General features: G+C 34.8%; 2 protein-coding genes across 10 annotated transcripts in view; both read left to right on the forward strand.

Annotated features, from left to right (window-relative positions):
• LOC6052639 (protein phosphatase 1 regulatory inhibitor subunit 16B) overlaps positions 1-16,979 on the forward strand; it is a 224,324-nt gene that overhangs the window by 102,665 nt on the left and 104,680 nt on the right. The gene's annotated exons all lie outside the window — the stretch shown is intronic.
• Positions 11,133-13,465, forward strand: LOC6047580 (cholinesterase 1). The gene is made up of 3 exons (XM_001864587.2): positions 11,133-12,618; positions 12,672-12,970; positions 13,030-13,465. The coding sequence occupies exons 1-3, from the start codon at positions 11,368-11,370 to the stop codon at positions 13,178-13,180; spliced, it is 1,701 nt and encodes a 566-aa protein (XP_001864622.2). The 5' UTR covers positions 11,133-11,367; the 3' UTR covers positions 13,181-13,465.

The following is a 16,979-nucleotide window of genomic DNA, read 5'->3' on the forward strand; positions in this document are numbered from 1 at the left end:
TGTCAATTTTGTCAATTTTGACAATTTTGACAATTTTGACAATTTTGACAATTTTGACAATTTTGACAATTTTGACAATTTTGACAATTTTGACAATTTTGACAATTTTGACAATTTTGACAATTTTGACAATTTTTACAATTTTGACAATTTTTACAATTTTGACAATTTTTACAATTTTGACAATTTTGACCATTTTGACAATTTTGACAATTTTGACAATTTTGACAATTTTGACAATTTTGACAATTTTTACAATTTTTACAATTTTTACAATTTTTACAATTTTGACAATTTTGACAATTTTGACAATTTTGACAATTTTGACAATTTTGACAATTTTGACAATTTTGACAATTTTGACAATTTTGACAATTTTGACAATTTTGACAATTTTGACAATTTTGACAATTTTGACAATTTTGACCATTTTGACCATTTTGACAATTTTGACAATTTTGACAATTTTGACAATTTTGATAATTTTGACAATTTTGAAAATTTTGACAATTTTGACAATTTTGACAATTTTGACAATTTTGAAATATTAAACAAAATTGAAAAAAATAAAGATGTTTAAGGTTTTTTTAGAAATTCAATAATTTAAATTAAATTTTAGTCCCAATAAAGGTCCCATTACCATTTTTTGCGTTTTTTTGGTTGTGTATGAGCTCATTCAACTTGATAACTGCTTCTTTTACCCCTTGGGTGGAGATTTCCTCGGCCGCCACCACCATCGAGGGGGGTATAAAGGTCAAGTTTTCTCTTCGGTACTGTTTCGGTTTCGGTACTTGTTTGAAAATGGCTGGAAAGCAATTAATTCCGAAGATGATGTCATTTTTGGAAGCGAAGATAGGCGTTTGCCTGCAATATTCAACGACTGTTGGATAATGGAACTAGTTTAAATTATTGCATGTTGGAGTGGAGTGGTTTATGATTAATAGAATTTGACTTAAACATTTCATATTTTTTCTTTTCTCTTGCAGGTAATTTCTCAATAATAAGGCAAAAATTACGTAAGTACACGGAGCAGCTGCACCTCATTAACCTTTGAACTCACTGTTCCACGCTCAAGAACAAATTTGACACAGTCGTTACAAGCAGCCAGCACGCGGGTTTGCAAAATTTAATTGCACGAATTTAAATTAAATTCAACGTTTAAGACCATGTCAACATGGGCACATTTCCACATTAACAGGGTAATGTCTTCTTTGGCAGCAAATTTAGTGAGAGAAATTTGGAGACATCTGGTGGTCACTATTGTAACTTTGCAACAAAACTGAGAGGAAATTGATAACCAACTGTCAACAGTAAAATAAGAAACTTTCAGCGATTTTGTAAAAAAGGATTTGATAAAATTGTAAAATTGTTTAATTGTTTAACTGTACAATTGTTTACTTAAAATTAAATTTTGGTTGTACGTGATCAATTTCCGTGCATGTTTCAGCGCTGAACTGGTTCGCCACGTTCTCCTAATTTTGTCACCATGGTACTAGTTTTCGCACCTGGAAGTAAAACTATGATGACGAGTAAAACAAATAACCTTCCGCAGTTTGTCACTAATAAGATATTTTTTTTGTCCCATAGAAACGAAAATATTTGCATTTGGCAATGGAAATTTATTTCTAACCACCATCATGGACCACCATATTCCTTCTTTCGATTATGTTTTCACGGAAAACGTGAGAGCAGTCTAGCGAATGATGAATGGTTTTGATTAAACCGTTTGCCGTGCACTTTGCTCTGACATTTCTCGTTAAAAATTCGCTGGAATTTATGGCGCTGTCGAGACAATTCAGCGTATTTTCTCAAATTCAGTGAATTGTGCGGTGAGAAATCAAAGCGTGAATTTTAACAACTTGATTTTTAACGTGTATTTTCACTAAATTATTTTAACACGAAATTTACCTGAGTTCTTACGTATTTCGTTTGTTTTTATTATCAACAGTTTCAAATTTTAATTGCTATTTTGCATGAAATCCAACATTGTCATTCTTTCTTTATCAACATTTAAATCGACTCAGAAAACCTGGTCCAATAATTGTACTGGTTGAACATTTTTTTAGCAAATTTTTTTGTTTGAATTCGTCTAACGTATCTTTTGCAAATTTCCTGAATTTGAATTTGATTTTTTACCAATTTCGGTTTTAACGGTGCATCCAACCGGTTGAATAGTTGTACCGGTTAACCGTTTCCAGCACAAAATTCTTCATCCAATACATCTGATTTCTTTAAATTTCTTAAAAATTCATCCTGCATGAAAAGTCAGTCAGTCAGTACCATAACAGGAAAAAAAAAGCATTTTAAAAAGGAAATTGCACAAATTGGCCCAAAAATGTTAATTTTCGACCATATCAAATGTTTTGGTTGACTTCGAAAGCTAGGAAAATTTCACAGTAATTTCATATTTTGACATTGAAAATCGAAAAACATGAGTCCAATCTTCAATTTAAATGAAGCAAATTTCTAGAAAGTTTGCTGATCTTTTCGAAAAAAAAAATGTTCAGACTTGGTCAAGTTTGGTCATGACCTCTTCAAGTCAAAAAAAAAAAAACAATTTTAGATGGCAATAACATGAAAACGGCGCACGATATCGAAATTTATGTAAAGTTCTTTCCGATAGCAAATTCGATTTTACATCTAAAAATTAAGTCAAAAAAGGACTATTTTCAACGTTTTTTTAAAGATAAATTGGCAACACCGAAAAAATTATCTTGACCAACTTGTGCCATAGCTTAAAAGATGGCTAAAAATATCCAAAAATGAGAATTTTAAAAAATTGTTGTGAAAGGTAAAACAAAAATGGGTAAATTTTATTTAGAGTGTGACCCTTTTCTGAAAAGTTTTCAGCAAGATACAGATTTTTTAATAGTTTAATAGCCTTTCTGTCTGGACGGTTGTCAAAACTGTATGGAAACTTGTATGGGCGAACTAATGAGAGCAGTTCTCTCAGATTTCGGTCATTCGATTGTTTTTTGTATTTTTTAATCCGACTGAAACTTTTTTGGTGCCTTCGGTATGCCCAAAGAAGCCATTTTGCCATTTTGTGTTTTTTGCAAATCAAGTTTTAGTGACAAAAAGGCAAATAAAAAATTACCAAAAAATTTTACCGTATATATTTTCAGTGTAGTTCATATCCATACCTACAACTTTGCCGAAGACACCAAATCGATCAAAAAATTCCTTCAAAAGATACAGATTGTTGAATTTTCATACATTTTTACATCAAGGGTCCTGATTTTCGGTTCAATGAACAGAAACCACTCACTCATCGCCTATCCATTCGTCGCCTATTCCAACCCGCTAGCATTCATGAGCGAATGAGTCTCGCAAGCAGCCAGCGAGTGGCCCGAACTGTTCACTCAGCGAACAAATACATCGTGAAAATATTTGCCTACTCCGTCGCTCGACGACACTCACACACGACCATGCTCAGCGAAGAGCCACTCTCACAAAATGCCAGCGCGGCAGTCTTTTTGTCTTCACGCCCTTAGTTTGCCATCATTTTGATTTTTTCTTGGTGGAAGTTTCTTTGAATGGTGTCTATAATGTTATGAAATCAAAATAAATGCACAATTTAATTAATAACATTGATTTTAGGCAACCCAAATCAATGAGTATAACGCAGCGCATCAGAGAAAAAATGTTTTCAGTTCAGAGTGATCGGAGACGATCGGCCTGTCTGAACCGTTCGGAGACTGAGCCGATCAGAGAGAGAGAAGAGTAGAAAAGAGAGTGTTCGGGAGCGAATGGTGATAGAGTGACAAACGGTAGGAATTCATCAGGGCAGTATCGCGTCGCCTGCTACTTGTGCTCGCGAATGGAGTGGTTGATTTTGAGCAATCAGGACCCTTGTTTTTACATTTTTGTATGGCCAGCTGCCAAATTTGTATGGAAAATTATATGGAATTATAAAAAATACAAAAATTAAAATTTAAGAAAAAAGACCGATTTCGTAGAGAACAGCTCATGATGCAAAATATCTTATTTGGTTATGCAAAAAGTACTTAAAGTACTAAATAAATAAAAAACATTAAAACCATTGACCGAATTTTCAGAAAATTGCAACATTTAAAATTAAGCAATTCTCTGAGAATTTGGTCAACGATTTTTGTATGTTTTTTTTTTTTGAAACTAGGTAAGTAAGTTGTAACCATTGTGAAATTGATAACAAAAAAAAATCATTTATAATAATTAAAAACCACTTCTTCAAACTGTTTTTTTTTCAATATATATGCAAAGCTTTGTTTGGACAGTTTGCCTTGAAAGATATTTTAATTTCATCCATAGATTCATTCAAATTAATCTGCCACTGCATAGCACTTTACATAAAACAAGAGAAATAAAGTTTTTTGTAGAACAAAAGTTGCTCAAAAAAATAGTGTTTTTTTTTTGCAAATCAAGTTTTAGTATCATTTTTTCAGTGTAGTCCTTATCCATACCTACAACTTTGCCGAAGACACCAAATCGATAAAAAAATTGTTTCAAACAGATTTTTTAAATTTTCATATATAATTTTGTATGGTAAGCTGCCAAATTTGTATGGAAAAGTAAATGGACAAACTAATGATGCAGAATGGCTTCTTTGGGTATACCGAAGGCACCAAAAAAGTTTCAGCCGGATTAAAAAACACAAAAATTTAAATTGAAAAAAGGATCGATTTCGTAGAGAACTGCCCAAAGCTTTATTTAGGCCAATGTCCTTTAAAGATATTTTCATTTCATCCATAAATTCATTCAAATTAATCTGCCACTGCACCGCACTTGAGTCTACCTTCAAAAGGTTCGCCTATTTCATACTCCTGGCGACCATTTCCCAATCCCACTTTGCATGTTTGTGCCTGCTGCCAAATTAATTAAAAATTTAATTACAACGATTGTGCTCTGCCGCTTTCAAACTGCAAAGCTGCACGCGATACGAACGTAAAACGAATTTGTTTATCTTTTTTTTCTATGGGTGTTTTTATTTACGATATTATACTTCCGGATGTTTTGTATGGGCAACGTAAACAAAGATTTTTTTTAAGCGCGGAAATTAACAATACAAAATTAAAAATAAGAAATAGTAAAATTCTACTCTCCAACACAGCAAAAAATACGACGGTAAAATCGCATACAAAAGCATGCACATCACCTTCGTCAAAATAAACACTTAATATTACACACTGCATGTACATTTTTTGCAAACACAAAAAAAAAAGTTGTAACCGACGGGATTCAAACCCAGCACCAACAGAAAGGACTGGCGCCTTAGCCCACTCGGCCATCAGACCGATGTAAAGCTGTTAGGATAAACGCATATATCAGCTTGACATTTCAGTCAAGTAGGTTTCCCATACTGGTGGGCTACATGTTTCAGAGTGTAATATTACACGGAATTTCATAAAATAATGCAAAATTTATTTTACACCCAGGCCTTTTACACGCAGCTGGATCACTACTTTTCTTGCTGTGAAACCTTCCCCGAATCATAACTCACCCGAAACTGTGTCAGTCAGCTGGGCACCTCGAAACAATGTAAACAAATCATAAATTTTGCCCCTTCCCAAAGAAAACGAGTTTATTTTTTTGGCGCAAGCAATTTTCCACCTTTTCTCACACGCACTTTTCCCATTTTTCCACGTCCTCCCCCGCGGCGGCGGCGCATTCAAGGAACAGTAAAGCAAACAAAAATTAAACAAAATAAAAACCGCATGACAAAGTTTAAGGTCAGCATCGTTCTCGGTGGGTGACGGTTTTCATTTGCGCGGGTCGCGTAGAAATTAATGTTTGCGTTTATTTCACCTTTTCATTTGATGTTTTGGTTGGGGATAACATTTAGCAATTTTGGCACTTGAAGGTTTCCTTACAGCTGTGTGGAGAAAATAGAAACTATTTTTAGTTGCGTTCGACCTTGTCTGGAGTGTTTGTGTTTGAGTTTTGATTTGTCGAAATATGTCTTTATCTTGAACACAAACAAAGAAATTAGCACCAGGTCGAGGTTGTCTGAGTGAGTGACAGGGTTGCCAAATTTTGAAGTATTGATGTTCAAACTTTATGTTATTTTTTTTTGTAAAAAGAAATCTACAAAAAAAAAACAAAAAAAAAATTTAATGTATATTAATTTAAATAATTCCCATGAACCACCCTATTCCCTCAAATAAACCAAGCTATTTATAGGTGAATCCCCAAACTGAAGAGCTGTTTATCACCCTCACTTGTTTAGCAAAGTGTCCAAATCATCAGTAGTCGTTTTCGTAGTCGTCCGTCAGTCAGTCAGTCATATGACGAGCGACAGAGGGTGTTCATCGACTTCCCGGCAACAACAGCAACAACAACGCAGAGATAAAGCCATATAAGAGCAACAAATATTCACAGTTTTCGAGGTTATTTTTGGCCGGAAATCGGTTAGCACAAGGTTTCCATGATTGGTTGGGCACGAATTGTCGCTTCTTTTTTTTTGTGGTGTGATCAATTAGAACTAACGATTTATTATACATGAAAATTTGCTAAGAAAAAAAAACAAATCGTATTTGACACTTTTGATGGACGGAGCATGATCTATTCTGCGATCAATTAAAATTCCTGTCTCATTAGTCTCAAACTGGCTCACTTCCCAGGAAAGATGATTGATTTGGCTCGTTTTATTTCGGAGGGATTTTCATCGCACTCTTTCTCGCTGTCAAGTGAGGGGGGAAAACTCGGCCAGCTATTAGAGAGCGGTCAGTAATCCCTCCCACTCAGCGCAGAGCTGTCAAAAGTTTTGAGTATTTTTTTTTCTAGAGGATCATCATCGGTCTTCAAGTGGTTTTATTTTTTCTTGTGATGAATGAGGGATTGTTGGTGCTGTTTTTTCTTACTTTGTATCACTATTTATCAGACCGGCTATTTTTAATTGGCTAGTTTACGAATTGGGAGATTCATTTATTCTGAGTCCCAGCTAAAAATTAATTTCGATCCACGTCTGGCACAATTTAAGTATTTTGTGGATATTTTTTAAACAAGAAATGATTTTTAAACAAATTCGCGAGAAAAGAAATTTATAATTCTTGCTTCAATTTTTGTGATTTAGTTAGAAAAATTCTGTTTTTAATTGTGAAAGATTGTTCCAAAATTCGGTGTTTAATTTCAATTTTAAATGATAATAATTGAACAAGTTTCATATAAAAAAATATCCTCGAAACATTTTTTTTTTGATGTTTTAGTGTAAAATACTAAAATTTGATTTGTAAAATGGGAACAACCGACTTACAACATTGCATAGAATTTGCAATTTGTTAACCAATCAACTAAAGTTTCCTCAAGACATCTTATTGAATATCTATACAACAATATGGATTGAGGATTTAAAAAGTTAACATACCCTCAGTGGGGGTGACCATGGGTCAAAAAAAGATACACCTCTCGTAATTTCTTAACAACAAAAACAATTTAGATAGCATTGAATATCTTTTAACATATAATTGTTCTTTATTAGTTTACTAACATTTTCCCAAAAGATGGAGGAATTTGATGAACTCTACCTTAAATGGCAATCGTTTGGAAATTTACCCAATCTCACCCCTTAGAGAAAGTGACATTGGGTCAAATGAAACTAAAATGATGCTCAAATACAAAAATGTGGTAAAAACAAGCCATCCAACAGTGTTTCTTGTTCGAGGGAATCGTATTGACATGCTACAATGTTTGAAGTGGCGATTTTTAAACATTTGGGTAGTTTTCGAGCAATTCCAACAAAAAAATTAGAAAAATGATTTTTCGAGAGGTCATTTCTGGCCAAAAACGTACCTCAACATTAGACAGCTGCCAAAATAACCGGATTTGTACTAGGAACGAGATTTTTTCAGCTAAGTCATCTTAAAATGTTCCCTACACAACCCTTTAAACAGAATTTGGTTTCGTTTAGAAGAACTTGATAAAATCCGTAGAAAACAGTTTGACCCAATCTCACTCCCCAGACCCAATCTCTACCAAATTTTGCGTCGATTGACACTCATATTGCAATTTATGGAAATTTGAGTATTTAAAGAAAAATATTATTGAAAAAATACTATTATTAAATAAAACTTTTTGTAGTGAATTTTGTGTGTGAAATTTGAAAACTTTGCTGTAAATTTTTGGATTTTTTTTTTTGTATTAAAAAAGGTATTCTAATGAAAATATGGAGTGCTAACGATTTTCAGTGGCTTTGGCAAATGATGAACATTCTTATTTGAACATTGCCTCATACTTTGCAGATACGTGTGAAATGCCCGAAGAAGCCATTTTTCATCATCCATTCGTCCGTACAAGTTTCTCTACAAATTGCTATGTAAATGTTTATAAATCTGTACGGCAGCTGCAAATATTTTTCAAAATCGGTAAAAAACAGCCCAAACAAGTTGATTGAGATATACCTTCTGAAAACAACCGAAAACGTTTTTTTTCTGCTCAATTTTAATATTTAGAATGTGTAGACTATTATAATATTTTTTTTTTCTGAGATTTAGATCTAGAGCATGGGAAAAAAAATTTCATTCGCTTATATTTAGAAATTTAAAAAATCAATGATTGCAAAATTTCAAACAATATTCTGATCGTTTTGACGTCTTCGGCAAAGTTTGCACCCATGATAACTATTCGCAAACCTGCAAATATTTCACTAAAATCAAACTTTCGGTGGCGATATCTTGAAAAAGAGGCACGATTGCAAATTTAAACTTATATAAGGGTTTGTTCAAAAATTTCGTCCAAAAATAGGGGGAGGGGGGGGGGGAGTCTGAGGTTATAGGTATAGGAAAAGTGCTTGACAGGGTGAGGGGGGGGGGGTCTGAAATCCCGAAAATCGCTGGACGTAATATTTGAATAAACCCTAAAAAATGAGGTCCGAAAAATTTCAATTATTTTTTTTTATTTTTTCCCAAAAATCACATTTTTTTTCAAAAGGCGGCAACATTATTGATCATACTTTTCTATGGCTAAAAAGTTGCACATAACAAATCAAAAAATTTCAAAAATTAATAATACCAATTTTGAAAAATTTAGTTTTTATGAGAAAAATTAATTAAAAAATCGGCGCGATTTTTTCCGTGTACATATTTTGTTCTGAAGAGCCCTACAATACCTACAACTTTACCGAAGACACCAAATTTCTCTAGGGGTTCGGCAAATAATGAACAGTTGGGTTTTTTAATTGTCTACAAAAAAAAACTACAAAATTTGGAGCCCTACACTGCAAAAAATCCGATGGTAAAAGCGCATGCAAAAGCATGCACATCACCTTTGTCAAAATAAACACTTAATATTACACACTGCATGTACAATTTTTGCAAACACAAAAAAAAGTTGCAACCGACGGGATTCAAACCAAGCACCAACAGTAAGGACTGGTGCCTTAGCCCACTCGGCCATCAGACCGATGAAGAGCTGTAAGGATAAACGCATATATCAGCTTATTTTACACCTAGCACCCAGCTAAATTACTACTTTTTTAGCTGTGATTCAGAAAAAAACCGTATTTTTTACTTTCGAGATTTTCTGATATGTATTAGGGGACAAAACCCCGCATGTTTCTAAGCATAATGAGTTATATTTAAAAAAAGTAGTGATTTAAAAAAATACTTTTTTGCATGAAATTTTAATTTTTTTTTCCGAAAATCAAAATTTTTCAAGAATTTAAAACTAGGTGAAATTTGTTTTGACCAAACTTCTCAAGGTTTAAACATTTGCGGGTATTTTCCCCCAAAATTGGGAAATTGAGTTTTTGTAAAAAAAAGTTAATACAAAATTCGGCAAATTTTGTGTTCCCTGAACCTATTTTTTCTGAATTTTTATCTTCAAACGTTACAGTTTTTTTTTAATATTTGAGCAATTCTCTGCCAAAACCGGAAATTGATTTTATTTGTATTTTTTATTTGGCTCAAACTTTGTGGGGGTCTTCCCTATGACCAAAGATGCTATTTTGTGTCATTGGTTCACCCATACAAGTCTCCATACAATTTTGGCTGCTGTCCACACAAAAATGGTACGTAAATATTCAAACAGCTGTAACTTTTGAGTGAATTTTCTGATCAAAGTTGTCGGCAAAGTTGTTGGTATTCTTGAGGACTTTTGAGAAAAATAGGTACACGGAAAAAAATTGCAGATTTTTTAATCAACTCACAAAAACTCAATTTCCTAAAATACGTATTTTTTGATTTTCGAGATTTTTTTATATGTTTTAGGGGACAAAAATCCGCAACTTTTGAGCTATAGAGAAACATGGTCAAACAATCTGCCGCCAAGTTATAAATTTTTGAAAAAATAGTGATTATTGGAAAAAATTGAAATTTTATGAAAAAAAATTGACGAAATTTTGTAATGTAAAATTGAATTTCCAATCGAAAAGTACTTTACAGATTTTCTGATAAAAGGCTCTGTTTTCAAAATATAGCCACAGAAAGTTTGATTTTAGCGAAATATCTGCAGTTTTTTGATTTTTAGAAATAGTGCAATGAGTGACCATTTCTAAAAATATTTTTTTTAAAGTTCAGAAAATTTACTATAAAATTGTCTAAGAGACATTGAAGATTGGACCTCTGGTTGCTGAGATACAGCGGCTTAAAGAAATAGAACCAGGAAAATTGAAGTTTAAATTTTTTTTCAGTTTATGATCAAGATCAACATTTTAAAAGAGCCAAACAGAAAATATTACGCCCATTTTGAATGGTAGTCTTGATTTAAAAAAAATCAAATTATTTTTTTCGAAAAGATCGGAAAATTTTACGAACATTAGAAAATGGTGGGCTGTTTGGGTGAGACTTCGAAAACTTCAATTTCGTTAGTAAAGAAACGAACAGGAAAAAATAAGTTTTCTGATTGTCAACAAAAGAGCGATCAATTTTGAGGTTTGAATAGCGCAGTACTATTGGTCCGATTTTCAATGTCAAATATTGAAATATTCGTGTTTTTTTCTGATCATTCTGATAAACATATATTTCGTTAAAATAGAGTTTACCTTTTCAGATGATCGACATTAAGTTATTGTAGACCTTTTTAAAAGTTAGGCTCAAATTTAAAAATAATGAAAACATTTTCAAATTGAAACATTTTCAAATTGGTTATAATTGAAGTAATAAAAACAAATTAAACGACTTGGGACATAACCACATTAAAAATGTTTAGATTTCTTCTTTTCAAATTGGATCAAAATTGGTTTAAAGTGAAGCTCGCTTAGGGGCAGGGGTTTAGCATGACCACGGCATTAAGAAATCTTTGACATACTGGTTTCGATGACCTATTTTTAAAAAGCTTCAGTTAAGCGGATCAACTTTCTCTGGAACCTCTTCCGAATCGCCCCGTATAAAACCTCCTCTCACACACCGAACCCAGCTTAGTCCTTCCAAACCCGTCCAAGCATCCACCGGTTCGATGCTCCTCCGCAGTTTTGTACCGCTCCTACTTCTCATCATCCCGCTCTGCACCGGTTCCCAATTCCCGGTGGTATGCCTGGGCGACACTCCGACACCTTCCGGCTGCATCCGTGGCGTCGAACGCGGCACCTGGGGCAACACCAGCTACGAGCTGTTCATGGGCGTACCGTTTGCGCGACCTCCGATCGGGGAGTTACGGTTTGCGAATCCGGTCTCGCCGGAACCGTGGCCGGGAGTGTACGACGGGACGCAACCGCGGGAACCGTGCATTCAAGTGAGTAACTTTGTTCCGATTGCGCCGGTCATCGGGTCGGAGGACTGTCTGTACCTGAACGTGTATAAGGTGAAGAAGGTGCGGGGGTTGTTGCCGGTGATGGTGTTTCTTCACGCTGGCGGGTTCGATTCGGGGACGGCATCCCCGTTGACGTACGGACCGGAGAAGATCATGGACGCGGGGAGGAAGGTGGTGCTGGTTACGGTGCAGTACAGGTTGGGAGTGTTTGGGTTTTTGTCGACGGGGGACTCGGAGTCTCCGGGGAATTACGGGCTGAAGGATCAGGCTATGGCGTTGCGATGGGTTAGGAAGAACATTGCGAGGTTTGGTGGAGATCCGGACCGGATAACCCTGGTTGGGAATAGTGCTGGAGCGGCGTCGGCGCAGCTTCATATGATGTCTCTGTTGAGTCGGGATCAATTTTCTCAGGTGATCCTGATGAGTGGTAGTGCGTTGGCGTACTGGGCCCTTCCGGATCAGGATCCGCTGTATAACGCTAGGCTGCAGGTCGGTGCCCTTGGGATATCCCCCGTTGATACGATGACCAGTGCGGAAGTGGTGAAGATTCTGCGGAGTGCCTCGGCGGAGTACCTCGTTGAGAGTATTTGGGAACTCAAGCGGACTCTAGGAATCGAGAACTCTGTAGTCGTGTTCCGACCGGTTATCGAGCAATACGTTGAAAGAGAGAGCTTCCTGAGTGATGATCCGAGGACCATGTGGGACGAAGGTAACTACCAGCAGGTTCCGATGATGTTCGGACAGGTGCAGAATGAAGGAATCGTGTTCGCCGGAGAAGCGTTCCGTTTCATGGAAGATCCCGATCTTTGGGAGCAGTTCACGGCTGCGTCGTCGTATCTGATTCCGAGATTACTCGGATTGGACAGTTCCAAAGCAGTTCCTCTGAAGGATCGCTTCTTCGGAAGTTCCACCCGATCGGAGTGGCTCACTCCGGAGACTATCAATCGACTGGCTGATGTAAGTAGGTTTGGGTTATTTGAAGAATCTGTAATACCAAACAATCCTTCTAGATGATCGGGGAAGCTGGTTTAGTGTATCCGACTCTTCGGACTATCCGAACCCATCTACGTATGGCTAATACCAGCATCGCACCTGTCTCCATGTACCAGTTCAACTTCCGAGGACCATTTTCGATGTCGTACTACTATTTGAACTACAACCGGAAGAATGTTGGAGTTAGCCACGCCGATGATGCTTTCCTGTACTTGTTCAGCGCACCGGTTTTGTTTCCGGAGGTTCGTCCAGGATCACCAGCTTGGATCGTTTCCCAGAGATTTGTTAATCTGATTACGGATTTCGTTCATGGGATGTAGGTGGATCCTGGTCTAACTCAATACCAAGTATTCAAAAAGGGTTATATTATTCCAGATCAACCCCAACCTGCCAAACTTTGAACAACTGCACCAAGATAACCTTCTCAAACTCCGCCACCCCCGAACATCCCTTCACCATCGCAATTACCAACGCATCCCAGCCCGAACTGATGACATTTTGGGACTCCATGTACCACGTCCAATAAAGTTGCGATTCCCTGCGAACCAAATTGTATTACTTGCATCCCGCCCTCCCACCATCTCAACCTTGTACAAGTTGGTGACCTTCGACCGTGGTGCACGTGTTGCTGCTGAACCATCCGCCGGAAGCTGCAGGAAATGTCAACCCCAAGCAAGGTGGAAGTGGTGTACCTTTTGCATGCTGTCTCGGAAGCACAAGCAGTTTTTGCATTGTAGGAGGACGACCCGCCCACGCGCAAATTTCCAGCGTCATCATCGTTGTTGGTCACGAACTGCATTTGTCACACACACAAAAAAAGTGCACGGAAAAGAGATTATTCGAAAGTAAAATTACAAAAATACAAAAATACAAAAATACAAAAATACAAAAATACAAAAATACAAAAATACAAAAATACAAAAATACACAAATACAAAAATACAAAAATACAAAAAAACAAAAATACAAAAATACAAAAATACAAAAATACAAAAATACAAAAATACAAAAATACAAAAATACAAAAATACAAAAATCGCAAAAATCGCAAAAATCGCAAAAATCGCAAAAATCGCAAAAATCGCAAAATCGCAAATCGCAAAATCGCAAAATCGCAAAAATCGCAAAATCGCAAAATCGCAAAAATCGCAAAATCGCAAAATCGCAAAATCGCAAAATCGCAAAAATCGCAAAATCGCAAAATCGCAAAATCGCAAAAAATCAAAAAATCAAAAAATTGCAAAAATCGCAAAATCGCAAAATCGCAAAATCGCAAAATCGCAAAATCGCAAAAATCGCAAAAATCAAAAAATACAAAAATACAAAAATTACAAAATTACATTACAAAATTACAAAAATTACAAAAATTACAAAAATTACAAAATTACAAAATTACAAAAATTACAAAAATTACAAAAATTACAAAAATTACAAAAATTACAAAAATTACAAAAATTACAAAAATTACAAAAATTACAAAAATTACAAAAATTACAAAAATCGCAAAAATCACATAAATCACAAAAATTACAAAAATTACAAAAAATCACAAAAATTACAAAAATTACAAAAATTACAAAAATTACAAAAATTACATACATTACAAAAATTACAAACATTACAAAAATTACAAAAATTACAAAAATTACAAAAATTACAAAAATTACAAAAATTACAAAAATTACAAAAATTACAAAAATTACAAAAATTACAAAATTACAAAAATTACAAAATTTACAAAATTACAAAATTACAAAATTACAAAAATTACAAAATTACAAAATTACAAAATTACAAAATTACAAAAATACAAAATTACAAAAATTACAAAATTACAAAATTACAAAATTACAAAAATTACAAAATTACAAAAATACAAAAATACAAAATTACAAAATTACAAAATTACAAAATTACAAAAATACAAAATTACAAAATTACAAAATTACAAAAATTACAAAATTACAAAATTACAAAAATTACAAAATTACAAAATTACAAAAATACAAAATTACAAAATTACAAAATTACAAAATTACAAAATTACAAAATTACAAAAATACAAAAATACAAAAATTACAAAAATTACAAAATTACAAAATTACAAAATTACAAAATTACAAAATTACAAAATTACAAAATTACAAAAATTACAAAATAACAAAATTACAAAATTACAAAAATTACAAAATTACAAAAATACAATAATTGCAAAATTACAAAATTACAAAATCATAAAAATCATAAAATCACAAAATTACAAAAATTACAAAAATTACAAAAATTACAAAAATTACAAAAATTACAAAAATTACAAAAATTACAAAAATTACAAAAATTACAAAAATTACAAAAATTACAAAAATTACAAAAATTACAAAAATTACAAAAATTACAAAAATTGCAAAAATTACAAAAATTACAAAAATCTCAAAAATCATAAAAATCACATAAATTACATAAATCACATAAATTACAAAAATTACAAAAATCACAAAAATCACAAAAATCACAACAATCACAACAATCACAACAATCACAAAAATCACGAAAATTACAAAAATCACAAAAATCACGAAGATCATGAAGATCGCAAAATCCAAAATACGATAAATCTATATTTTTTATTATTTTCAACCATCTTTTCCGTGTAAAACAGTTAAGCTCGGCCCAGAACCCCGGCTTTGCATACAGGTTTACGGACTTTGTCCGGAAGTGCATTTCAGCGGATGCAAGTTGGGAATGAGAGCAATTTCACACTTGGCTGGAATGGTTGACGAGTACAAAAAAAAATGCACGTGGGAAGGTGACTCTCTCGATACCCTCAGGGCCCGAGGAAGACCACCAGAAATCCCGATGCGAGACGCGCTATCTCAACTAGACCTTGATGTTCTCTATCCTATCTATCAGTTCCTCTCAGATTCCAAAATATCTATTTAGTTTTCTTCCAGTTAGTTTTCCTTCAGTTAGTTTTCCTTCAGTTAGAATAACTCGCCTTCACACAAAGCCGTCGTTTCTGGTTTGCACCGGATGCAAAGCAAGATCGCCCCAGCAGCTGGACACCGAGTTGCGGCTGAGGACAAAAAGCAAAGGCCAGCAGAGCCAACCAAGACCCCTACACAATCCCCCTTCCCATCCCATGCCTTGTCTTTAACATCAATCCCTTCCCTACTAACCCCGAGTAGGCCGCGGGTAATCGGCTCCCCTCCCACTAACATTTACACACAAGATCCTCTGTAATTATTAAGTTTTTTGTAATTACAAAAGCCGACTCGGTCCTAACCAGGTCCCAGTACCGAAAAGGACCTAATAAAAATAATTTTATGAGAAAAAAAAAAAAAAGGTGACTCTCTCTCTCTCTGTTACATTTGAAATGAAAATGAGGAGAGGCTGGAGTTGTCATTCGAAATTAAGCTTTTGAGTGTAGTTTTTTTTGTTGGATCTACGTTGGACCTTCAAGGTCGTTAAACAAATATTGCTTCACATTCCACCAAAGTTCTACCAAAGAGGTCAATCACTAAACAAATCAGGTCCAACCTTTCCGGCCTCGTAACACGCCCGTCCAAACAAATCCTTGCGTAAGCGATCTACTTCCCCGAATCCACTTATGACACCCTCGCAACAACGTCCAAAAATGATCCGGTCAGAAGTATTTCTTTTTCCTTCTTCGCTTGAACAAATACCGTCATAATCGGTACTGTCCCCGGGCATTCCCACCTTCTTGGCCGCCGTCGTCGTCGCAATGATTGATATTCCACTCATGCTAGCGATGCGACGTTTAACATAAACATGTGTACCTGACTTGGGTAAATACCGGCGACGAGCGGTGAATACCTGAAGAATAGTTCAGCTCTGAAGGGGAAGAGCTCTCAACTTTGGTTCGTGAAAACAGTTAAAGCCGCGTAAAGGGGATGAGGTAAAAAAGTAAAAGTTTTGGTGTACAGTCATGCCCCGGTTTTGCACGCCTCGGTTTTGCACTGCCCCAGTTTTGATTCATTAAGCTGCCTCGGTTAAGCACGGCCAAGTGCTTAACTGAAGCACTGAGCTTATGGGATTTTGGCTATAATCGTATGAAAAATCATACTACATCAACAAATTACAGTGTTTTGAAATCGGGATGATGTCAGCTATCGGTTGCACTTATAATCATATGAAAATTTTCACAAAAATACGTATTTTTCCTGTACTTTGAAAAGGCAATGTTTCTCGAATAAATACTAAAAATTATGCTGGTACAAATTTTATTTAAAGTTTTTGTCTCCCTTAGGGGGCAAAAAATATTGTTTTCAATGAACATTTAAGTGGAATCAGATGAAACTAATTTT

Source organism: Culex quinquefasciatus, chromosome 2 (assembly GCF_015732765.1).
Source record: "Culex quinquefasciatus strain JHB chromosome 2, VPISU_Cqui_1.0_pri_paternal, whole genome shotgun sequence".
Lineage (NCBI taxonomy): Eukaryota > Metazoa > Arthropoda > Insecta > Diptera > Culicidae > Culex > Culex quinquefasciatus.

Coding starts and splice junctions, on each gene's coding strand:
- LOC6047580 (XM_001864587.2), top strand. CDS start 11,368: ATGCTCCTCCGCAGTTTTGTACCGCTCCTACTTCTCATCATCCCGCTC. Junction 12,619..12,671: donor CTATCAATCGACTGGCTGAT/GTAAGTAGGTTT, acceptor CAATCCTTCTAG/ATGATCGGGGAAGCTGGTTT. Junction 12,971..13,029: donor ACGGATTTCGTTCATGGGAT/GTAGGTGGATCC, acceptor ATATTATTCCAG/ATCAACCCCAACCTGCCAAA.